The sequence below is a fragment of the Folsomia candida genome, unplaced genomic scaffold (genome assembly GCF_002217175.1).
Source record: "Folsomia candida strain VU population unplaced genomic scaffold, ASM221717v1 Fcan01_Sc007, whole genome shotgun sequence".
NCBI lineage: Eukaryota > Metazoa > Arthropoda > Collembola > Entomobryomorpha > Isotomidae > Folsomia > Folsomia candida.
The window spans coordinates 2,216,653-2,237,927 of NW_019091199.1; the positions used below are offsets into that span (position 1 = coordinate 2,216,653).

General features: G+C 37.1%; 9 protein-coding genes across 13 annotated transcripts; 2 read left to right on the top strand and 7 right to left on the bottom strand.

Moving 5' to 3' along the window:
• Positions 1-44: 44 nt before the first annotated feature.
• On the bottom strand, positions 45-4,075 carry LOC110852200 (uncharacterized protein DDB_G0283357). 2 transcript variants are annotated; one of them, XM_035853767.1, is made up of 5 exons: positions 3,305-4,075; positions 3,076-3,211; positions 2,395-2,486; positions 1,175-2,251; positions 45-1,073 (listed from the first exon to the last, which is right to left on the bottom strand). In XM_035853767.1, exons 4-5 carry the CDS (start codon positions 1,409-1,411, stop codon positions 198-200), a joined length of 1,113 nt encoding a protein of 370 aa, XP_035709660.1. In that variant the 5' UTR covers positions 1,412-2,251; positions 2,395-2,486; positions 3,076-3,211; positions 3,305-4,075; the 3' UTR covers positions 45-197. The 2 variants fall into 2 exon arrangements, with proteins under 2 accessions (XP_035709660.1, XP_021955887.1); XM_022100195.2 differs by lacking the exon at positions 45-1,073 and having other exon boundaries at positions 1,779-2,251; positions 3,305-4,031.
• Positions 4,076-5,485: 1,410 nt separating this feature from the next.
• Positions 5,486-6,528, bottom strand: LOC110852500 (UPF0538 protein C2orf76 homolog). The gene is made up of 2 exons (XM_022100588.2): positions 6,219-6,528; positions 5,486-6,157 (listed from the first exon to the last, which is right to left on the bottom strand). Exons 1-2 carry the CDS (start codon positions 6,426-6,428, stop codon positions 5,969-5,971), a joined length of 399 nt encoding a protein of 132 aa, XP_021956280.1. The 5' UTR covers positions 6,429-6,528; the 3' UTR covers positions 5,486-5,968.
• A 91-nt stretch (positions 6,529-6,619) lies between these two features.
• Positions 6,620-8,771, bottom strand: LOC110852499. The gene is made up of 8 exons (XM_022100586.2): positions 8,349-8,771; positions 8,001-8,240; positions 7,807-7,922; positions 7,657-7,746; positions 7,470-7,585; positions 7,245-7,395; positions 6,996-7,144; positions 6,620-6,924 (listed from the first exon to the last, which is right to left on the bottom strand). The coding sequence occupies exons 1-8, from the start codon at positions 8,534-8,536 to the stop codon at positions 6,823-6,825; spliced, it is 1,152 nt and encodes a 383-aa protein (XP_021956278.1). The 5' UTR covers positions 8,537-8,771; the 3' UTR covers positions 6,620-6,822.
• Positions 8,772-9,198: 427 nt separating this feature from the next.
• Positions 9,199-10,027, top strand: LOC110852422. Its single transcript, XM_022100490.2, has 2 exons — positions 9,199-9,682; positions 9,751-10,027. Exons 1-2 carry the CDS (start codon positions 9,260-9,262, stop codon positions 9,946-9,948), a joined length of 621 nt encoding a protein of 206 aa, XP_021956182.1. The 5' UTR covers positions 9,199-9,259; the 3' UTR covers positions 9,949-10,027.
• Positions 10,028-11,072: 1,045 nt separating this feature from the next.
• Positions 11,073-14,967, top strand: LOC110852415 (GTP-binding protein 2). Of its 3 annotated transcripts, XM_022100484.2 has the most exons (13): positions 11,076-11,240; positions 11,328-11,397; positions 11,478-11,742; positions 11,856-12,067; positions 12,145-12,189; positions 12,263-12,611; positions 12,851-12,897; positions 12,993-13,214; positions 13,302-13,592; positions 13,685-13,796; positions 13,865-14,004; positions 14,126-14,173; positions 14,248-14,967. In XM_022100484.2, exons 4-13 carry the CDS (start codon positions 11,864-11,866, stop codon positions 14,518-14,520), a joined length of 1,731 nt encoding a protein of 576 aa, XP_021956176.1. In that variant the 5' UTR covers positions 11,076-11,240; positions 11,328-11,397; positions 11,478-11,742; positions 11,856-11,863; the 3' UTR covers positions 14,521-14,967. The 3 variants fall into 3 exon arrangements, with proteins under 3 accessions (XP_035710068.1, XP_021956176.1, XP_021956175.1); XM_035854175.1 differs by having other exon boundaries at positions 11,073-11,397; positions 11,478-11,754; XM_022100483.2 differs by having other exon boundaries at positions 11,076-11,397.
• LOC118436338 lies at positions 14,895-16,079 on the bottom strand. The gene is made up of 2 exons (XM_035854178.1): positions 15,247-16,079; positions 14,895-15,175 (listed from the first exon to the last, which is right to left on the bottom strand). The coding sequence occupies exons 1-2, from the start codon at positions 15,947-15,949 to the stop codon at positions 15,006-15,008; spliced, it is 873 nt and encodes a 290-aa protein (XP_035710071.1). The 5' UTR covers positions 15,950-16,079; the 3' UTR covers positions 14,895-15,005.
• Positions 16,080-16,494: 415 nt separating this feature from the next.
• LOC110852285 lies at positions 16,495-18,060 on the bottom strand. Its single transcript, XM_022100308.2, has 6 exons — positions 17,512-18,060; positions 17,233-17,439; positions 17,084-17,119; positions 16,886-17,003; positions 16,736-16,812; positions 16,495-16,665 (listed from the first exon to the last, which is right to left on the bottom strand). The coding sequence occupies exons 1-6, from the start codon at positions 17,554-17,556 to the stop codon at positions 16,504-16,506; spliced, it is 645 nt and encodes a 214-aa protein (XP_021956000.1). The 5' UTR covers positions 17,557-18,060; the 3' UTR covers positions 16,495-16,503.
• Positions 18,061-18,811: 751 nt separating this feature from the next.
• LOC110852101 (probable glutamate receptor) lies at positions 18,812-20,152 on the bottom strand. 2 transcript variants are annotated; one of them, XM_035854177.1, is made up of 3 exons: positions 19,596-20,152; positions 19,147-19,412; positions 18,812-19,071 (listed from the first exon to the last, which is right to left on the bottom strand). In XM_035854177.1, exons 1-3 carry the CDS (start codon positions 20,076-20,078, stop codon positions 18,828-18,830), a joined length of 993 nt encoding a protein of 330 aa, XP_035710070.1. In that variant the 5' UTR covers positions 20,079-20,152; the 3' UTR covers positions 18,812-18,827. The 2 variants fall into 2 exon arrangements, with proteins under 2 accessions (XP_035710070.1, XP_035710069.1); XM_035854176.1 differs by having other exon boundaries at positions 18,812-19,412.
• Positions 20,120-20,844, bottom strand: LOC118436187. Its single transcript, XM_035853708.1, has 4 exons — positions 20,632-20,844; positions 20,414-20,532; positions 20,208-20,346; positions 20,120-20,143 (listed from the first exon to the last, which is right to left on the bottom strand). The coding sequence occupies exons 1-4, from the start codon at positions 20,722-20,724 to the stop codon at positions 20,120-20,122; spliced, it is 375 nt and encodes a 124-aa protein (XP_035709601.1). The 5' UTR covers positions 20,725-20,844.
• Positions 20,845-21,275: the final 431 nt, after the last annotated feature.

The following is a 21,275-nucleotide window of genomic DNA, read 5'->3' on the forward strand; positions in this document are numbered from 1 at the left end:
CCATTCACGAAGTGAAAAAAAGCATGACAAACTTGCATTCACAGTTTCTTTGTTAACTTATTTTTAATTAAAAATAATTTATATATTGTCCATTTTATTCGCCTAAATTTATAAATTAATTGTACGATTATTGTATTAATAATTACGTATAAATCGAGCCATTACTAAACATTAGCTTGCTATAAAAATATTATGTACTAACTTCCTAATTCTCTCCTTGTGATTTCTCTTATTTGTGTTACAATGCGTCGAAATTTGGCCACGGCATCACTCAGCGAGTTTACTGCAGTGGAATTGCTCGAAAAATTATTGGGAGTTATTGTCGCGTTTTCTACTAGTGAATTCGCAGTCGAATTTCTTTGCCTGGTCGTCACACCCTGCTCATCCATCATCACGGGGGGAGAACTGTCCCCTCCCATTCCTGAGGGAGTTTGTGGCGACGGTGTGTTGTAGCCCCAGCCCACGATATCGTTAGACCAACCCCACCCAAAGTTGGGATTAGCCCATGCGTTGGGCACAACCGAATTTGTCACCAGACCTGGTTGCTCAGTCCGCTGCTGTTGGTCTTGTCCAAAATAGTTCCCTGGGCCGTTCGGACTATTTTGCTGAATGATTTCATTATTATTTGCATTACTGAAGCCATTGTTAAAGCCATTGCTAAACCCATTGCTGAAACCATTGTTGAAACCGTTGTTGAAGCCATTATTGTTGGGCGTTATGGCGTTGTTCACATTGGACCTTTGGAGAAATTGCGTTGTTCTCTGTCTATTGATGGGCGGCGCAATATTGGTGTTTCTATTATTGCCACTATTATTATCATTACTGTTGCCACTGTTGAGAGCCTGGTTTGCAGTACTAGGTTTCATTGTTTGTTGTTGCCGTTGTTGCAGTAAGCGTGCTCTTATATCTGCAATTTGTGGGTCTTGAAACGCTTTGCTGTTGGTGTTTTGTTCCTGACCCTGGTTTTGGCTCGTTGTGGCTGCTGCAGGTGTTGGGTTGGTCGGGTTTTGAGGAAATTGTTGAGGGGTTTGAAGTGGTTGGAAATGCTGAGATGCGATGAAATTACTTGGTATCTGGGTTCAAGGATCGTAAATAAGAATAGAGTAAATTTCCAAAAATGTCAGCATATTTCGTCTGCTAAATTACTATCGAAAAATGAATATAGATGTATTACCGGGTTGAAAATGTGGTTATACGCGACTGGTGGGAAGGGCAGGGAGTAGTACGGAAGTGGAAAACCGAATCCGGGAGTTGGTTCTGATTTTATTATGAGGACAGCACTGGCGATAAACAGTGCGAATAGTGGTGGACCCTCACTTCCACCATTGGTTTCCAAAAGAAATCCCATTTTTGGGATTGGTCGTCTCTGGCAAAGCCAATATGACGAATAAGGTCTCCCAAATTGGCACATGACATTTATAACCTCTGTCTGTGAGTTAGACAATTCTTGCTAAACTACGAGAATAGAATTGCCTCTGTGTGCAAAGACAATCGCATCAAAATCAAAGTTATCGAACCATACAGTAGTACAATAGCGCAAAGATAGATAGTTGACATGCATACGATAACTCTGCGAATCAAAACTTAATTTTGCATACATTAAAGGAAGTAAATACATATAAACACTCTTTAAATCAAATCTTGATTTAGTTTGTGCAGCAATCATTGCTGAAAATAAGCAATGGCGTCTGTATAATAAATATGTATCTCTTAAGGATCACATCATATGTATTTGTTGAGAAACTATTTTCTACTAATTAATATTTAACTAATATCCAGTTCCGGATAATAAGTGTAAACATTTGCTTAATACTTTATTGACTGTTAATTGAGACATACATAAACAATCACAATTGTATAACACACTTGAGTATTTGTGACTTTAAAAAAATAATACTGAAAAATAAATATCTTACATGTAATATGGGTTATATAAACGGGCTAATTATTTGTCATAAAGAATGGCATTGGAAGAGTATGGAAACATTTCAAATTGACCAATATTTTGAATTTCTACACGACTAAGTTCCTCGATAAACTGAATCTTGGTATCCTGGTCTTCTTTGAGGCGATCTTGATAAAGTCGTACAAACCAGAGGCCAAATATTTGGTAGAGAAAGCCGACCACGCCAAAGGAAGACACAAATGCTCGGTCGGCCGTGAAAAATACTGCCGTAATGAAAAATGCTGCTCGAATGATAATGATGACTAGGCTTATCGTGCACCAGCGGCGAATTTTTTGATGAGATCGCTGAAATCGTATTATTGTATTTATTATCATGTACGCCCTTGTCTCATCCAATGGATCCAATCCAACACGAACATTTTAAAACGTTTGTATTGTGAGGGATACACAAAAATTCTCAACATATAAATACTTGATACTTGACCCACCTCTTGAGCAGCGTATAGAAGGAACCTCGCGAGGAAAAAGTACAACACGCAGATGAGCATTAGAATCAGCATTATCAGAACAAATGGTCCTCCTGCAAAACAAAATATTCTTGATATTTGTCGTATTAGCTCTTAACTAAGTATTAATTATGAAATGGGGTTGGCTCAAATTGAAAATTATCTATGTAAATTCATTTAAAAATGTGCAATTAACTCGAATCCATAATTATATTTCTAGCGTGCAGAGATTAATGTAATTTGTGAGTAGAAAGTGAGTAGCAAAATTACTATTACTATCAACTAACTCTAACTAAATAAGAAATCATTGTAGTCAAACTCATGGAAGTTTTCGCACATTCTTTGTTCATCAGGAACTTGAGCATTGGGTGCTGAACTGAATTCACAGACGGAATTGTGCTTATAAGTTTAAGTACGTTTAAGTATTATTATGTACAACCTCCGCACATGATGCAAATATAATTTATTAACAACTGCATATAAAGAACTGCAAAGTAAGTACAACGAAGAATGAGTGCTAACTGTGTGATGTGATATATGTACATATGTACATACGTAATGCGAGTAAAGAATCACAAAAAACGAGCTAACGATGCCGTAAAGCGTAAAGCTGCCGAGGAGCCATTGTTAGCGACAAGGGTTTAATGAGTGAAATGTCCTTACGTCCAAGGGCAAATAAAGCCGCAAGTTCTGGATGTTCATCCTCATTTTTATGTACTTTTGCTTCCAAACGGTCTCCGTGAGTTATGGTCAAGAAAACTAGGAAAAATATGGATATGAACGATAATACCGAGGCGACCTGAAATAAGTAATAATCATGTCAATTCTTCACCAACTAGGACGGATGAACTAGTATTTGCGAGACATGGAAATATTTGCCAATTTTTCTTACAATGTCGGTCGTTGCAATTACTTGAGATCCTTTTCTGAAAAATCCTGTACTCAACATTGTTCAAGAGTTTGTTTGAGTGATTAGATTAAATTTCTGATTAAATCTGCGAGTCGTGACATTTATTTTTGTCATAATTTCTGGTTGTATGTATAATTGGAGGTACGCAGATAATATTTACATTTCCACTTAATTGACACATTGCACGTCGTAAATTAAAAGTTGATTCTTCACGTAAACAAACACTGACGATTGTTTGAATATCCTGCCGACATTATTAAAAGTTTAGTTATTCAACACTGGCAATGACTAAATTGTAGTAGATCCAAAAACAATTCGTATAGTACGACAAATCGTACAGATATGACAAATAAAAATGTGCAATAAGAATAAAAACAAGTCACTCGCTGACACTGATCCTGAGTTTAACTTATCTGCGTGATCTGTTTGTTATCAAATCCGCAAAGTGCAAATGCATAACTACAATAAGTCTGTGCACTAACATGCTTATCTGACAATGCTTATGCATGTATTGTATAAAACTAATATTTAGCTAGCAGATAACATGCGCACTAACAAGAGCACGCACTTATTCTTTCCTGCAAAGAATTTTGCAACCAGCACTATTGCGCTGCACGAGTTATTGCGAATGAATTTGCATGCACCAGTAACGTTGGAGCGAAGAAATAACTTCCTACACACAAATTCACTTTAATGCTAATAAAATAACCATCTAAAGATTTACGTCGTCGTGCCGTCGTGCGGTTGATGGTTGTTATATGCAGACATTCATGATGACCAACTTGCATACGTATAAAGAAGCAATCGTATCGCATTGTGCTAATCGTGCTGCTAACTCTGTGTCTAGCTTTTGCCCATTGTTTTTTTTGTTTTGCTTAATAAGGTACATATGCATAATGTGGTTTCAAAAATACACGTGAGTCAATCTCATGTCGTTCCATTTCAATTTCATTGCTGTCAGTCATGGTGGTGGTGTATACATACATATTTATTAATAAGAGGTGATGCCACTTTATGAGACGCTATGTCCGTCCGTCCACTTTCGAACGTTAAAAGTCTTGTACTTGTTTTTATACTGTTAGCATGTGTGACAAGTTCTTTACCCAGCTTTGTAGGCCACATCCTCATAAACATCAGATTATGCCAGAAATGCTTATATAGTGAAGGGGTGCAGGGTCGCTTAAAACACACGACTTGTGATCACTCCTAGACCCAGAGGGTGTGGCCAAAAGTGAAGTAATACGAGTTTGTTTTTGAGAGATATGCATGTTTTCTATTCGAATTAGAAAAAGAGTATGAGGAATTGGTTTCACCCCTTAATTATAACTGTTTAATGTGATTTATTACCATAATCGAAAGCATATACCGCCGTCGCATCTTCGTAATATTGCTTTTTGCATTTAATACCTGATCTACATGAGCACATATGTAGGTACATCTATAATATCCTACAAATGGATGTTGGGAGTGTACTTGTATGTACATAAATCCAGCATTTAAAACGCTTTTAAATTTATTAGTGTTTGTATGCTTTGTAGAGTACGTTAGGTACATATATGTACATACGAATACGTGTAGTATATTGTCGTTGATGTAAATTACTATCCATGTGTCAACTGTGGTTTCAGTTTCTAGTTTTGTAATGATATAAAAATAAAACGATGATTCAGCTGTACCGAGAGTACCGACAAATAAGGAATATCTCCCTTAAATCGGGTGCATTGGTGTTGATTGATATGGCATATCTCATTTAATTTAGAAATTGAATATGTTTAAAATATTTTTCATGCAATGGTTATACTGTTTTACAAACTTATGGCCTGAAAACAGCTTATCTACTTGTTTAGTAATTATGGCTTGGATTACTAGTCATTGTTGTACTATTTTGATCACTATCAGAGCAAATTAACAATATCCGGTCTCATATTTACTTAGAACTTTTAAACCTTAGTTAGGACACACGTTAGTAATAACTTATCTCAAAATGCCTCATCCTCTGTAGGTATCCGGATATATTTGGTCTCATCTCATCCTCATTTCTGAATTTGTTTGTACACTTATATTATTTAGTATAGTCAAAGTACGTAGAGTATGTAGGGCAAAAAATCGAAAAGCACCGATGATGTGATGTCACAAATGAAGCATTTCAAAAATTGCTAATAATTACGTGTTAAATAATCCAAGTTGTTTGTTTGTTTTATTCAATGAGATATATAGTAATATAAAAGATACGGGTTTTACTCGTGTGCAAAATTCCTGAACCTGTTCGCATTTTTTCTTCATAAGAATGTGGATGTCCTTGAGTGAAAGCGGATATTTATATTAGGATCAATTGGAAATACTGGAATGCAGAAAAATACCAATGTTATCAATATCATATGTACTTAATGTGCAGCAAAATCTATACAAAATTTTTTTAGACGAAACAATTAGAGAATTTTTTTACCAAAAGTTACTTTCACTATGAAGCACAATATGTAGCATATTACATAAATTCTTAATCTACAAATATGCATAAATGACGCCAGTAATAAGACTGAAGCCAGTTATTTTTCTTTTTCGTTGTTTGCAAAGTGCAATTTATCTCAAAATTTTAGTCATAAAAAAAATTCATTACTTTCCTTTCATAATTAATATGTATTATCGCTATTCTAATGTTGATCCTTTGCTTTCTTTATATGCTATGTAATCCTTCATATTGAAAAATGAAATTTCAGTCTCATGATCCACCCCCTGACTTGATAAGTTCATCCCCGGCTTTAAGAGCAGTTTTTCATCATCGTGACAGTTTATCAAAGGATCATTCGTCTTGTGTCCAAAGCGATGCGTCTCAACCTAAATGCAAAAATAAGAGGATAATCATTAACCAGAATAATTTTTTTGTAATTTTTTTCACCTTTAATGTATCGAATCCTTTATAGCTGAGGAATGGCGGTGGTAATTTGGCATGCGGCAAGGATGCATATATTATTTTGAACAAGTCCTCCGTCGTAACTAAATTTAGATCAATTTTGTGAATAACGAAAGGTTTCCAATTTGTGTGCACGAAACTACGAATTAGACGAATTGTTAACGTTGCTTCCTTTTTGTCCTTGTCAATTTCCATTTTTATTATCCTCTGGATAGGAATTGAGTCTACAATACGAAACTTTAAATCAGAACAATGCAACTTGTATTACACAAGTAGAATGTTTGTATTAAAAAAGCCGGTGAAAACAGATGGTTACATGAATGAAAACTGACCCAGATTGCCCAAGCAAATTAACGAAATAACGAGCTTCTGAACACTTAACAGTATTAAGAGTTTCTAAAATTGATTTTATTCTCAAGTGTTGTGCAAATTGAGTTCGTAAGTCTTTCCAAGCATTTAGGTAATACCGCAAGCATGCAAAATACAAAATCCCGGCTTTATTACTAGATTAATAACCGACTTAAAACTAATAACATACGATGTACGTTCACAATAATTATAGTTATGGCGTTTTCCTTCATATAGCTGTTCAGTAATTTCCATGACCAAAACTTTGACCTCGACCCATTCCACCGTTTGAACCACGTGGTGGCATACCTGTACCTGGCATTTGGTGAAAATGCGATGCACCCTAGAAATAGACAAAATTATCATTACAGTTAACTCGCAGTTTGGCATATTAATTAATTCAGCGAATCTTACAGGATGAGGTAAGGAATTCAAAGGGACAGATTCTGCAAGGGAACCCAGCGGTTCTTTCGGCCTAGGAACAACCAAATTGCCGACTCTTTCTCCATCAGCATCCTTCCCATTCAAAACTGCCAGTATCCGTTGTTTTAGCTCATCTGCGTCTAAATTGTGTTTTCAATTCAGATTAAAATTCATTTTAAGAGTAGGGAGGATTTACATTTATAAATATATATATATATATATGCACAGGTTCATTCATACCAGGATTATTCAAAAGATCATCATCTTGTTTGCCCTCTGTGATTATATTATTCGTTCTGTTCTCGAATGCTTTAAGTTTTCTCCTATGATCTTGAAGGAAAGTGATGAGCAGAGAATATTCTTTATCAGTTAATGCCTTCTCGTCAATTAACTAAACAGGTGACAGTGAAATATCATTAGAAAACAATAATCTAATCTAATGAACATATGGTATTTTTCGCTTACACTCCTCAGGACGAGTCGCATATTTTCAGGAATGCTTCCAACTTCTTTCCGTTTGATCTTCAAATATCGTTCCCTGATTAACGTGTACGCAGCAGATAAAGGCATATTCCGATGTTCTATTAGTCACACCATAAAACATTAACAATGTTGCTGATCCTGTTTGCATATCAAATGAATTCTCATATACCTTCTGCTTTCACACATCCACGAAGGACATGGACACTCACACTTCTGTGTGTTTCATTATCAGGTCGGATTACAACAGCAAAAATTGTTCCTAATAAAATATTATTCAAATCAAGACGTTTCGAAAAGCATTAGATGTTAAAATGCTTACCCGTAGATGCGATATTTTCTATAAACGCTGCCAATTTTACATCTGGCTTTGGAAACATGATATCTACTTTCAAGTGAAACTCCTTAATGGCTTTCTCAATCATTTCTGCGTATTGTCTGTAAAAATTGCATGGATAGACACACATAGTTAAAATTTAAATTAACGACAATAAGTAAATATGAGTGCAGCATTACTGTTGAGCTTTTGCTGTTACAATGATTTCGCAATCATTTGCATATTTCACACCGGGGGGACCACCTTCTTGGACTGGTTGTGCGTGGGTGGGTCTCTGTTGATGATGGGAGGGAGGCATCATTTCATCGGACATCCGACCAGCTGGAGGGGGGACCATTCTAGAATTAGGTAATACAACAGGATCCTCCCATGACTGCTCACTATATCCTCCTCCACCTCGATTGTCATAACTCGGCCCTCTGACAATACAACATAAAACAACGAAACAAATATATATAATACTCACATCCATAATTGAGCAACATCTCATTGAAGTATACAAATCTATTTATTATTATTATAATTACCCTCTCATTCCCATTGCCGGTGGACCATGCTGTTGAGGATACATTCCTTCGCCGCCACCCCCTCGACCTCCTCTCATTGGATAACCTTGACCCCCTCCACTTTGAGGTCCGTAACCACGCCCAACTCCACGGCCCATTCCGTACCCACCACCCATACCTCTGGTCTCTCCCCCGTAATAATTCGACATGACAAGCAGTATTAAAAAACAACACAATGTGTTAATTGGTACACAAACAAGTGATATATTTCAGCTATTTACTGTATAGAAATGCAATTCACTCCGTGTAAAAGTGAAATGCTAACTATTAAATTTGTATTGTACGTTATTTGTTTACTATTTAAAAATTCTAATTTAATAAAACGAAAAGCAAATCTGCCGAGAGAGAGATAGTAAAAAATTCGTAAGTAGAAACACACAGCAGAAATACGAGGGCACAAATTCAACAAGCCTCCACATACTCGATTTCGCTGTCTCACTTCACCCCCTCTTCGTCCCCTTCACTCGTTTCAATTCATAAGCGTTCTTTCTGTCTATTATTCATGTTCTTTCAAATTGTTGTAAAAATGTAGCAATACTTTCGTCCCCACTTTTTGAAGGAATTCATAGCAATTTATGGTTAAATAAATTAAAATCTTCCAATATGTAATTAAAACATAGGAAACTACTTATATAATTATTAATGCACTGCTTGTGTTAAGGTCGAATTTCGAACCTTGATTATTTATGCAAATGCACAATATTTTTGGAATGATATCAAGGCAATTAATGAATTATAATGATGCAAGTCTGGCTCTCAATAAAAACATGAAAAAATAACGTCACCAATACAATAATTGTTCTATAAAATAAGAGCACGGTAGATGGATAGAGGCATAATTAGAATAAGTATTAGCAAGTGGCTTAGTCAAGATGAAACATATTAACGCAATCGTCATATTGTTGGCCTGCGTCGTCTTTAGCCAGTCCCTGAGCCTTGATCAGGAGGACATTCAAAATATCAAATCGGATACGAAAAATATTTCTTCGGAGAAAAGTGGATCATTTTGGGGAAGTGAGGCTGCTGTGACAAATTCCAGTGACTGGGGGTTGGGAAACCTCCCCGTGGAACCGTGTGACACGAAAGATGCTACGAACCAGGTAGATTTTGCAGAACTCATGTATTTGAATATGCTTCCACCCTGCGAAGAAACTAAAACTGGACACTGTGGAATCAGAAAGTATCAAAATTTTACCCTCGTTTCAAAATTTGCCACAAAAAATTACAACCAACAATTTCGGGTTCGGGTTCACTTGGTGGATAAACATTTTGGATTCGAAACAGCCCTGTGGCCCGTAAGTTTTCCCCTTGTTTCACATAGGCATAAATCTATCCGATTAATGAGATAATGTGTTTTATTAAGGAATTTGGAGCTTGTCGACAATTTTTCAACATTACTTGTCCTCAAGAAAAGGGAATTGTACATTCTCATATAATCAGTGAAATTCCTAAAGAAATCCCTCCCTTGTCAACCATTATTAGAGTTCGACTTGTTAGTGTGAATGAAAAGGACGAAAGGAACATTGCGATCTGCAGACAAATCAAACTTCACATTATTTGATGAAAAGCCGTATAGATTTAAGGTTTTTATATGGTTTTTACATGGCAGGCTGAAAAATAAAAATTGCACACAGACTAAACTTGGTTTTGTTTTGCCATATTTTGCTGGATATATTTTTTTGCGTGAATACGTGTGTGATTACATGAGCGTATTCAGATTAAAAAACTTTCCATCCGATTATTTCTGTTTGCGTTGCATACATATATGTACACGTATTATTATACACACTCACTCTTATGAATTCAGTACGAGCGAAGCTTGCGTGTATATATGCCAAATAAATAGGTGATTGTAAAATGTGAAGTGCAATTTGCAAGGACAAATGGAATTGTAGCATCACCTTGAACTTGTAAGTACAAGCAATGAACTAAACCGTATATGTTGTTGGCAGCCAAATAGTCACAAAACAAAACTATACTTGTATTTTATTTCACATAATGATTGATAAGTAACTAATCAGCCATAGTTGGCCATTGACCACACCTTATACCCCTTACCATGCAATTTTTAATTGCATGAAATTGGTGGCGATGAATAATATGTATGGTGATATCATTGATAACCCCATACATATTATTCATCGGCTCAGCAGCAGCATTCACAGAATTAAATTCACCTCTTGTTGGTAAATATATATCAGGCTCTCGAACTTGGACTCATAATACAAACATCGACGACTCGTGTCACTTGCTGGCTTAAAATAACTTTGATCTTGCTTGCGTACATGAACACAAAACATCATAAGACGATTTTGGCAGACAGTATGCAACATTGTAATCTATCCATGTTACATGCATTCACTTACAAAATAAATATAAATCAGAATAGTATAACCAGCCAACAGCGTCAACGAATAAACTGAACCATCTCATGCTTTATGAGGATAATTTTCGTCAGCAGCACGGCACAATTAAATGTGATATACCAACTCAATTGTTATGTAATCCTGCAGTAAAGTAAAAGGGTGTACGGCTTGCAATTTACAATTCGCAATTCGCATTGCTAAAAAATACTAGACGGTCATCCATAATGAACAGAATATGCAATGTTGTTTCTTTTCGTGAATAATAATTTTGTTGGGTCTGTTATTGTACAAAATTCACCCAAATGTAATTATCGTAATAAGGACCTCTCCGGTTGACGTCTTGCTTGGATGGGACACACTTTCTGGCAAAGAATTGCAGATCCGAACAACACAAACCAGCAAAAAGCCTCATTTCAGCTTTAGCTCAGCCAAAGTAAACGTGTATATTTTACTTATACTTTGCAACCTGAGATTGAGCTGATCAAAAGTAATTCACTTTCTCTCTCTGCAATAATTATATCAACGTGGAATGTCATTGCGTAACTCGTTACATTTAATACGATAATTACTGCAGCTCCCTTCGCCCCCTTCCCCGTCGAACGAGACAGGATTGCAGCAGCACAAACCTGTAAACTTTGTTGCTGGTAAATATTAAATATCATTAGTAAAGTAACAATTTTGTTTGAGGCTGAACTTGATAACTTGACTTTTCTACTTCCGACAGTAAAGTCAAGAATGAAGTTGGGATCGAGAGTGAGAGTGATTACAGTTTGTTATTGGAGGGAGTTAATACAGAAACGTTGTTAAAAGTTGCGTCATTATTTACAAAAGTTTGACAACGTTTTGTATTACGCACTGACGACAGAAGCAAACTAATTGGAGAAATGACCATCAGAGTATAAAAGCACTGATTCTCCCAGTTGATGAATTGGAACCGGAAGGAAGTTAAGTTTTCTGGATTGTTGAGCTCTAACACTTAGACTCAAGAGGTATTGTAAATTGTAATGTAAAATTTACATTGTAACTACTGAGTTATTTGTGAGTCGCAATGTCGCAAATTGTGATTAGACTGACAAATTTGAATATTATGATTTCTGTTTAGCCATTATTATGGACTCTTTCATCAGTTTATTTGATCCTGGAACTTCGGATGAGCCAGGGGCATCCACTTTTGAGGAAGACAACAACAATAACAATGAAGGACTAGGAGAAATGATTCATGACCTACCTCCCGAGCCCCAACTTGGAAATATTGAGTACAAACTCAAACTAGTCAATCCTTCTCGCCAACGTTTCGAGCATTTAGTGACTCAGGTCAGTCTCATCCAACAATAATTCGATGTGTTGTAAGCCGACTCTGGTGTTTATGTGGATTTATACATGTTATATAGATGAACTGGAGGTTACGTGAAGGTCAAGGTGAAGCAATATACGAGGTAATTTGAGAGGAACAATACTTCTTTCTGCAGGATCATGTTTATTTGATCATGTTTAAACTAAACTTCTCAGTTAGGGGTGGAAGACTGCGGTCGGCTTAAAGGAATTTCAGTAGAAGACATGGCATCCAGCCTTAAGACACTCAACGAGATGGGGAAAAAGTTGGGCGCCACAGTATCGGTACTTCGGGAGTCGGTTGTTAATTCAGGGGTTACAAAACGAAGTACGAGGGTGGTGGCGGAAGTGTTAATAAGGAAGGTACCTGATGACCAACCCAGCTTAGAACTACGTGTGGCCGTGATGGGTATGGAGAACAGCGGAAAATCAACCATGCTTGGGGTTTTGACTCAAGGTGAACTGGACGATGGTCATGGAATGGCAAGGCTAAATATGTTTCGACACCTCCACGAAATTCAAACTGGTATTTTAAATTTCATTCTAAAAATAGAACTTAATGGAATTTGCTGCATCTCCTCGAAGCATGACATACATACACACATACGTTAATTGTTACATAACTACAAGCATTACTGTTATATATTTGTACGACTGAAATGGAATTCTCGCATTTGGCGGAATTCATAATTAGCATATCCCTAAACCATCAAAAAAATAATATAACATATTATCTATAACAAATACAATTATGTTTCTAAACAGGTAGAACGTCTTCAATTAGTCATGAAATGATTGGCTTTGACACTGAGGTACATTGCATGTATCATTTAATATGCATCTTTATTAATGTGCGGTATATTATATGATTTTTTATACATTTTTTTGTGTTTGATTTTTTATGTAGGGCCGGATTATCAATTATCAAGAAGGAAGTCCAGACACAATTTGTGAAATGTCGAGTAAAGTTGTGACCTTGATTGATTTAGCTGGGCACTCAAAATATTTAAGGACTACACTACATGGAATTACTGGATACTCTCCACATTATATATTCTTCGTAATTAGTGCATCTCAAGGGTTTACAAAAGTGACAATGGATCACCTCGCTCTTGCAGCTGCTCTGCAGGTACAAGTTTGAAATTAATGTGTGCGAATTGTTTTTATTTATTATTGTATTAGTACTTCAAGTAATTCATTCGTTCATTGATTACAGATCTCATTAGTTGTTGTTATTACGAAAATGGACCTGGTGTCTGAAGAAAAATTGGACGCCACAGTTGAAAATGTGATGGAGTACCTTTGCGGGATATGTCACAAAGAAGCTTACAGAATAGGAAACGAGGATGACGTTATCAATTTTGTTAGGAATCAACATTCAAATGAGAACGATGTGCCAGTTTTGTGCTTATCCAGTGTCACTGGCGCCGGACTGGATGTAGTCACCAAGCTTTTGCACTTTATGCAGCCTGGCTTAACCCCCAACGATCGGGAACGTATGGAAAAGGTATTACATTCTTGTGCCCATTTACATGGATTAAGTTTTCATTTGATTGTAATGCAAGTATATGATTATTAAATTATCAACACGATCCGCAGGAGCTACCAGTTTTTCAAATTGATGAAATATTTAGTATTCCACAAAAACGAATAATTCTGGGAGGTCTTTTAAAGCAAGGGGTTATCAAGGAGAGGACACCTTTATTGTTAGGTATATAAACATATTTTTAAAAAACTTTATACGAACACGGGTGCTCAATAAAATTTACATACTTGTAGGCCCATTTTACGACGGTACCTTCCTTCCTGTGTGCATCAGCACCATTAGACGCCATAAAACACCCTGTTTGATCGCAAAGGCAGGTCAAAGTATTTCCTTGAGTTTGGGAACAGATATCAAAGGTCTTAGAAAAGGAATGGTGAGAAAAGAAAACCAATATTTTTACAAAAACATATTTTTTTGAATTTTAAAGAAAATTCCAGTCCTCCATTTAAGAAGAAATTATGTAAAGTTATCTTATAGTTACAATATATTCGCAGGTGTTGGTGAGCCCTCAGTTGATGCCAAAAGCTACGTACTACTTCCAGGTAGCTTATTAGAACATTTACTTGATATCTTCTTGTGTTTGACGTATTTATTTGTTCTGTTGTTTCTTGTATAGGCGAGTATTTCTGTACTCTTCCATTCAACTGCTATCTCCAAGGGGTTCCAAACAACCGTTCACATTGGCAATGTGAGACAAACTACAAAAATTGAAGAAATATTATCAGTATCCAGAATTGCCACAAACGATCGGGCTGTTGTTCTGTTCCGTTTCATAAAGCACCCTGAATTCATTCAAGTCGGCTCTCAACTCTTATTTAGGGACGGAAGTACCAAGGGTCTCGGAACCGTAACTGACGTATTCCCCATCGAAATAGCATCACTGCCATAAGAGCGAACTGCCCATCAATGACTGCCAAGTTCAGTAAAACTTGAAATTATATCATTCACTTGTATATTTGTCCGTGATTGGAGTAAGGAATTATTTATTTTTGTGAGTGAAATTGCTTGAAATCTACCTACATACCTTGTAAAATTTGAATGAAAAAGTAGTGCAGTGAAATAAGAGATCTGTTTTACCTCCCTTAATTAATAAGTAATTTAGGATAAATGAGTTTAACATAGTACTTTAGTACTTGTGTAGTTTAATTTTCTTTCTTTGAAATGTTTAGTCAAGTTGGAATTGGATATCTACATATGTATGAAACTGGTGTTCATCCAATATCCAATTCCAACAGTAATGCCCAAAGAATGATAGTTTTACTGTTAGGATGACAATTATTAACGTACACACGCCTCGTTGTATATATAAAATATAAATATACTCGTTTTAAGTCAATTGAACTTCAAAGTAATAATCTCACACTTAAGAGCACATCATTTTTGTGGAGGGACTTGTTCCAAAGCATCCTGAATGGTATATGGTCTAACTCGTCCAGTTCGTACAAGGGCATAGTACACCAGATAAACTGCAATTTTTGCTGTTGGTACACATAGACTTTGAAACAAGACCAAAAAACCAAGTCCGTACATTAGTCCCAGAAATGCTAAAATTGGTTAAAAATGTAATTAGAATGAACAATTTTTTAATGCGTTATAAAATGGTTAAGGTAATCACCGAATGAAATCATGTACTCAATTCGTAAGATTGATGTCGACACTTTAATATCGGAAACATCAAACGGTTCTCGATCAGGCGTGATGGTTGGTGGGGGAACGTTAGTGATGTCGACTGCGGCGTATTCGTCGAATTGTTGTGTCCAATTTTTTTTGCGGGGGGGAATTTGATGGTACTCCTCGTTCTCATCAATATACGGGTAGCCGTGGTACTGCTGATTCCAAGAGTTGAAATCATCGTCGTATCGTTTTCTCTCAGAATGACTGTTTTTATGTGCTAATTTCGTGCCTCGTTCTGAATAACCTATCCGGTGGAGTCTTTGGTTTTCACGTGGAGACTGGTGGCGTCTCGTGTTATAATAGCTGTTAGACCTTGTCCCAGTAGTCAAATAGACTTGACCAGAATTCAACTCGTCATCATCACCGTGGTCAAGGAGGGGTTTATCCTCTCGAAATTTTCGTCTATGACCATGCTGATAGTACTGGTTCTCATCATTATTGCTCTGTGAGCCGGAATACTGATTGTAATGCTGACTAGGTTTAGATGGATGTCTCGAGGGTGTTGGTCGAGAACTCGATCGGTTTGGCGGGGGTGGTCGATGTCGCGAACTTCGAAATCCATACTTATCTGGTCCTCGAGATTTTGAACCTCGTATCACAAAAGTCAACAAGATAAACACTTCAAACAAAAGAATGCATTTCATTCTTCTGAAAATATTTTTTAAACAATTTTACTGTTTTCTGTTCATCATTACATACTTTTCACTAATCCACTTTAAAATTCACTCTAAACTGCTGTCTAAAGTCACCATCAGCCAACATTACGCTTCGTCGATGATGAGCATGCAGTGCACTGATACTAAATTAAGAACGTAAGGGCTTTTATTGGGTTTCCCAAGGTTTGCATTATGAAGGTTCCGTTACAAGCATTTGGCTGTGTGTATGTATCTACGTATGTATGTCTCTCCATATTACTAATTTGTATTGGACAACGAATCCGGGCGATGAATTAACGTGATTTCGTTAATTACATAATTATCGTACTCATAAAATTTTATTTTTACAGAAAAATCATTGCATTCCTCATTACTAAATTATTAACTGTGCAAATCTGCTGCACGTATGTACACATTCAACTTGATTCAACTAATTAAGTAATAACAACATAAAAAAACAATCTTGGAAAATGAAAAGTTTTCCATGAAATATTGGAAGTTGGGTTAGCCACGCAGCATGAGGTGTCACAGAGTTTTTTTTATTACTCTTCAACTTCACTGTCCTCATCGTCCTCGACGTGGTCTTCGGATTGTTGCCTCCGATTGTTCCCCTTGTTCTTCCCTTTATTTCCGTTTCGTCTCGCCGCATTCTTGCCACCGCGTCCTCCGCCATTTACTCTGCCGTCGTTTTTCAGCCCACATGCCTATTCCATCGTCATATGTACATAGTGGTTTATCAGTCATTTTTAGAATACATGGTGAAGACATGTGTACCTTGGATATGATCCGGGTCATGCATTTCTCGAATCGTTTGTATTCTTTGCAATTATTGGCAACCGAGAATCCATCACCTGCACATGCATAGCACTCCATGAAACTCAAACAAGCCTATGCTTTTCACATCGTTGTATTATAATTAGGTACCGTGATCCTCTGCACATCTGTTAAACCCTCGCTGAATCCTGGGTCGTGCCTTTTGAGGGAATAAATCCTCTATGAAGCGGTTTGATCCAGACTCGGACAGCTTCCCGTTCGAATCTAACTGTAAAGTAAATGTGGGTAAAGTGTAAATTAAGCTCATGGACATGAACCCAAGGGTTGAGACTTAGTATTTGCCCTTACAATTCCTTGCTTCTTCCTCTGACAAAGTTTAATGCACTGCAGGGAAAGATACGTGAACACATTTTGGCATATTCATTTTGCATATTTTGAACTCTTTGCAACATTTGCAAAGAAATATTATACTTTTGGATGAAAGATATGCAACGAACCATGTGATTTTTCTTCATAGCTTTCTTCTTCCCTCGGGGCTTATCAACTTGGTCTCTTGGATTAATCGCAATCTCTTCGGTGCATTCTGTCATCCCAAAAGTTAATTTGGCTTCGGGAAGATGCTGTCCAAGACATTCCATTGTTGTAGAATTCCCCTCCGAGTTCTTACCTCCCCTCTGCTTCCCACTTTTTCTGGCGTCTGTTGTCTATGCTCCACGATAACATTTTTAAAATCACTCTAAATAACCACGAGGAGGTAAAAGATTTGGGAAACTTACCAATAGTGAAGCCATTAAAACTGTGAAAATTATTAGTAGCTTCATGATGATGATTTAATTAATAACTAATTCACAATTTACCAGCAGAGTCCAATCAATACTCTTAATTTCAGGGGTAAAGCTACCTACAAGTCAGTCTAGAATAAGGTTTCCGGGCCTGTTTCATGTACTTACACAACGAGCTGCACTTCTTTCATGTGCAGTGCTTTCATGTACTAATGTTCGACAGGAAGTCTTCCTGTGTGAGGGATGGGATACGATGATGAAAATATTGAATAAAGCCCAGCATGAAGATCAGAAGAAGCAAAACCAACCAAGGAACTATAATATTATGGTTCAGCCTCTGTTACGTCAAGTTGTGTAATTTGATAGGGAATTTAGTCAAGTGTGGAGCAAGTATGCTTTAGTAAGTAAAAAGCAGCCTTTTTCCAGGCGATGCACGTATGCATTAGGCAGACATGGTTGGTTACTGTATGATAAATATGATGATGGAGAGAATGAGAGAAGAAATCTGTTTGAAAGATCGGTCAAGTTTGAGTGATTTTAAACAACTCTCACAACTTTCAGAGATAAAAGATTTGAGCATCCAAAAGCCGTTCTTGCTTGCTCTTATATAAATCCACGGTTAAATCGACATGTCCAGATTCATGAGAGAGAGAGGAATAAGAAGATCTCTTGTTGTGATGAGACGAGACCTTTTAGTTGAGAAATGTAAACAGACGCTCAAGAACCATATAGCTCGCAACATGGTGTACATATGTATGTCGTTACGTTAATACATATTTATTTTACAGTTACATATTATATCGTTAACAACTTTGCCATCAGAACTACTCCTTCTGCATTCTGCATTATGCGTACCAAGCAAAAATTTTGCGCAACTGGAGGACAAGAAATCCTTATGTTAATTCGCTTATCAACTTTTATTAGCTAGCGATTTTTAGTTAAATATTTTGAACAAAGTCGTATCTCGTTGTAAAAATATTATAATAACATTGATTATTTACGTTGCATACGCCAAAGTCACCGATTCCAGCAAACAAGTCGAGGTTAATATGTATCTATATAAATCGAATCAATACCCAACCAATTAAGGTTGTCAATGATGATATTGATTGATTGGTTTTGTATCTCTCAGATCCCAGGCTCCGTAATTAAATTTATTGCAAGATGAAACACCAATGGCTGTTCAAGTTTGTCTAATCACGTTAAGTTTGTGGATGCGAACGGCGATGGGCTGAGGATTTTTTTATCTATGCATTTATGTATAAGATTTTTATTGGATACGTGTATACCAAAAGTTAGCAATATATAAGTTACAAAACGAATCCTTCATTGGCACAATTATTCGATTGATTGATTCTCCTGCGTGACCAAACTTCAAATAAAAGGCCAGCCCATCCAGCTATCCATCCAAAGCCAAGCAGGATGCTGAATGCTAAAGAAGAACTCCCAATTTCCACCCCTTCATACTCGGATGCATCTTCGCACACTGACTTCTTTTTGAGAAATTTTTTGCTCCACCGACTCACAAGGCCAAACTGTACAGTTTTCAAAATTCTGAAAATGAGGAGAGAATTACGAAATTGCAAGCATGGGTAGAATGTTGTATGCAATGCATTTTTGTAAACATACTGGTAATCAATAATTCTTTTGTAGGGAGAGTTTCTCTGAACCAAGGTTCCCTGCTTTTGTCTGCCATTTTCAACCTCAATCTCTCGTATTCGACATGCCTCCAGCGTTGAAAAGTCGGTCGTGAGACTCTCGTAAGCTCCGGCATGGTCAGTCACAAAGACAAAGCGGCCTCTGTTCATTTCCTCTCTCGCCTCCTTCATGGAAGGGTAACTCTTATCCGTCCGTCTCCGTTTGAACAACATGACACCCTTCGCATCCGGTGACTCCTGCAATCAAAATTCATGTGATGTGAACCAGTAATGCGCCCAAAAACCATCACTCGTTCTCAAGAGAGCAAAAAATTAAAGTCCAGTCCAGAAAGCTTTCTCAGCCACCGAACCATGTACATGCATATGTATTTGTACATATTATATGTGCCTGTGCATTGTAATATTAAAAGTGACACTTACTGACAAAAACTTTAAGGGCAACTCGTAATCAACGACGACAAATGTAAAATCCGTCGCCAACAGTTGTCCAATGTTATTGATTGGATCAATCACAACTGACAGGAAAGAGACCAAGGTCCCAGAGTATGCTGCAAATAGTACAATTCCTGCCAAACTCCCAACTATCATGACAATTCTTAGGGAACTTTCTATTGGTAGCTTGTAGAATCCGCGAAGGGACATTGCGGTCATGGACCACATAAAGCAGTCAGACACGTTCCAGTGATCTCTCCCAATGCCTGCACTACTCAGCTTATTCCTCCCTTTTCTTGAACTCACGGCCCAGGCTTTTATCCAGCTCGTCATTGTTTGGCTACAGTTTAATTCGATTTTCTTCTGGCTTGAGCTTTCAAATTGGAGAGAGTCTGGGATGTCAGGATTGTGGTCTTGGTCCAACAGCACGTTGTTCACAATGATTGCTGTAAAGGTCATGCCAAGGACCATGCAAAGAACTGCATACCAGCAAATTGGTTGGAAGGGCTTGATTAAGGCACTGAAATGAGAAGAGACTGCGGGCGGACGTTGAAAGTATGCAGCGAGTCGGATTTCATTCGTGGGGATGTTGAAATCCACAACTGCTCTTCGAAATGGCCGATCAGCAATGGATGAAAGTCCGAGATCCGTTTTATTGTCCAATAACAGCGCTATCATCCCAACCCAAGTATTGTTTGGAAGCAAGTGCCCCCAAAACTTTGTAATCACAGGTATTGTCCTGCGTATCAATAGAAGAATTGATCAGCAATGCACAAAACACATATTTCTAAAGTTAAAATAATTACGTGAAGTTCATTGTAATTTCCAAAGCTCGAAGTAGCTCCACAGCGAAACTTTCCTTAAAACTGACTGTTCCGTCGAGATTTTGCACAACGTCAGTATCGTACGCGTACTCATCGCTCATCTAAGAATAGCAAATATACAAACAAACTATTTTCACACGTCTTTGGGCATGTTTTTCAAAATAAAATATATAATTTAGTCAAAAATAAATTGTACAAACCACAGCAGCAACTCGTAATGGCTGGCCATGCAAATTAGACCTGGCCAATTCTGAGATTTCTGAAAGACGCAACAGAAGAGTTGTGTTTGTCATCTCAAGACGACACGACCTTCTGAGAGTAGCTGTAAAATAGTTACAAAAATAGTTGAATCCACTCTGAATAAGAGCCTCGGAAAACAGGTAAAATATTTCAAACCGGCGTATTAAAAGTTAGTGAAAAGACCACAGTATCATGTGCATATATGTAGACACCTTATTCTTTATATTCATGACCACGAAAGCACCAGCAAGTGGCATGGATTACCAGGATATTTCTGGTGTATGTGACAAAATTGATGGGAAAGTAGCGGCTGCAACGTTTTCCCATTCTTAGCGGTGAGTCCCATTGTATGCAGAACTGGCCAAGTGACAATGCATCTCTGGCTTCTTGGGTTTACAATTTCTTTAACGATGACACATAATAATATATCAGATTGATTACCGGTCAAAGAATGTCAGAAAAATGTCGCTGCTTTCTCATTCATCTTTTTGACGCATGACATATTTCGTCGTTCAAAGTACACCATTTATGTTACTCCATTCGCGTTAATAATATGGTTCGTCGACATTGGCAAGTTTACTAATAATCCACTTGATATAGACAA

What these genes read in the sequence shown, in the direction of transcription:
- LOC110852500 (XM_022100588.2), bottom strand. Translation starts at nt 6,428, where the DNA reads ATGGAAATTGACAAGGACAAAAAGGAAGCAACGTTAACAATTCGTCTA. An exon ending in AAGGATTCGATACATTAAAG is followed by an intron (nt 6,158 to 6,218) that starts GTGAAAAAAATT and finishes TTTTGCATTTAG; the next exon opens with GTTGAGACGCATCGCTTTGG.
- LOC118436338 (XM_035854178.1), bottom strand. Translation starts at nt 15,949, where the DNA reads ATGAAATGCATTCTTTTGTTTGAAGTGTTTATCTTGTTGACTTTTGTG. An exon ending in TGAGTACATGATTTCATTCG is followed by an intron (nt 15,176 to 15,246) that starts GTGATTACCTTA and finishes AACCAATTTTAG; the next exon opens with CATTTCTGGGACTAATGTAC.
- LOC110852422 (XM_022100490.2), top strand. Translation starts at nt 9,260, where the DNA reads ATGAAACATATTAACGCAATCGTCATATTGTTGGCCTGCGTCGTCTTT. An exon ending in TCGAAACAGCCCTGTGGCCC is followed by an intron (nt 9,683 to 9,750) that starts GTAAGTTTTCCC and finishes TGTTTTATTAAG; the next exon opens with GAATTTGGAGCTTGTCGACA.
- LOC110852499 (XM_022100586.2), bottom strand. Translation starts at nt 8,536, where the DNA reads ATGTCGAATTATTACGGGGGAGAGACCAGAGGTATGGGTGGTGGGTAC. An exon ending in CCGGCAATGGGAATGAGAGG is followed by an intron (nt 8,241 to 8,348) that starts GTAATTATAATA and finishes TTGTATTGTCAG; the next exon opens with AGGGCCGAGTTATGACAATC. An exon ending in TGAATTCCTTACCTCATCCT is followed by an intron (nt 6,925 to 6,995) that starts GTAAGATTCGCT and finishes GTCTATTTCTAG; the next exon opens with GGTGCATCGCATTTTCACCA.
- LOC110852200 (XM_035853767.1), bottom strand. Translation starts at nt 1,411, where the DNA reads ATGTGCCAATTTGGGAGACCTTATTCGTCATATTGGCTTTGCCAGAGA. An exon ending in ATAACCACATTTTCAACCCG is followed by an intron (nt 1,074 to 1,174) that starts GTAATACATCTA and finishes CCTTGAACCCAG; the next exon opens with ATACCAAGTAATTTCATCGC.
- LOC118436187 (XM_035853708.1), bottom strand. Translation starts at nt 20,724, where the DNA reads ATGACAAACACAACTCTTCTGTTGCGTCTTTCAGAAATCTCAGAATTG. An exon ending in CATTACGAGTTGCTGCTGTG is followed by an intron (nt 20,533 to 20,631) that starts GTTTGTACAATT and finishes TGCTATTCTTAG; the next exon opens with ATGAGCGATGAGTACGCGTA. An exon ending in GGCCATTTCGAAGAGCAGTT is followed by an intron (nt 20,144 to 20,207) that starts GTGGATTTCAAC and finishes GTCCGCCCGCAG; the next exon opens with TCTCTTCTCATTTCAGTGCC.
- LOC110852415 (XM_035854175.1), top strand. Translation starts at nt 11,864, where the DNA reads ATGGACTCTTTCATCAGTTTATTTGATCCTGGAACTTCGGATGAGCCA. An exon ending in AAGGTGAAGCAATATACGAG is followed by an intron (nt 12,190 to 12,262) that starts GTAATTTGAGAG and finishes TAAACTTCTCAG; the next exon opens with TTAGGGGTGGAAGACTGCGG. An exon ending in GAGGACACCTTTATTGTTAG is followed by an intron (nt 13,797 to 13,864) that starts GTATATAAACAT and finishes ACATACTTGTAG; the next exon opens with GCCCATTTTACGACGGTACC.
- LOC110852285 (XM_022100308.2), bottom strand. Translation starts at nt 17,556, where the DNA reads ATGAAGCTACTAATAATTTTCACAGTTTTAATGGCTTCACTATTG. An exon ending in TTTTAATGGCTTCACTATTG is followed by an intron (nt 17,440 to 17,511) that starts GTAAGTTTCCCA and finishes CGTGGAGCATAG; the next exon opens with ACAACAGACGCCAGAAAAAG. An exon ending in TGACCCGGATCATATCCAAG is followed by an intron (nt 16,666 to 16,735) that starts GTACACATGTCT and finishes ACGATGGAATAG; the next exon opens with GCATGTGGGCTGAAAAACGA.
- LOC110852101 (XM_035854176.1), bottom strand. Translation starts at nt 20,078, where the DNA reads ATGGTCCTTGGCATGACCTTTACAGCAATCATTGTGAACAACGTGCTG. An exon ending in TGCCCTTAAAGTTTTTGTCA is followed by an intron (nt 19,413 to 19,595) that starts GTAAGTGTCACT and finishes TTTTGATTGCAG; the next exon opens with GAGTCACCGGATGCGAAGGG.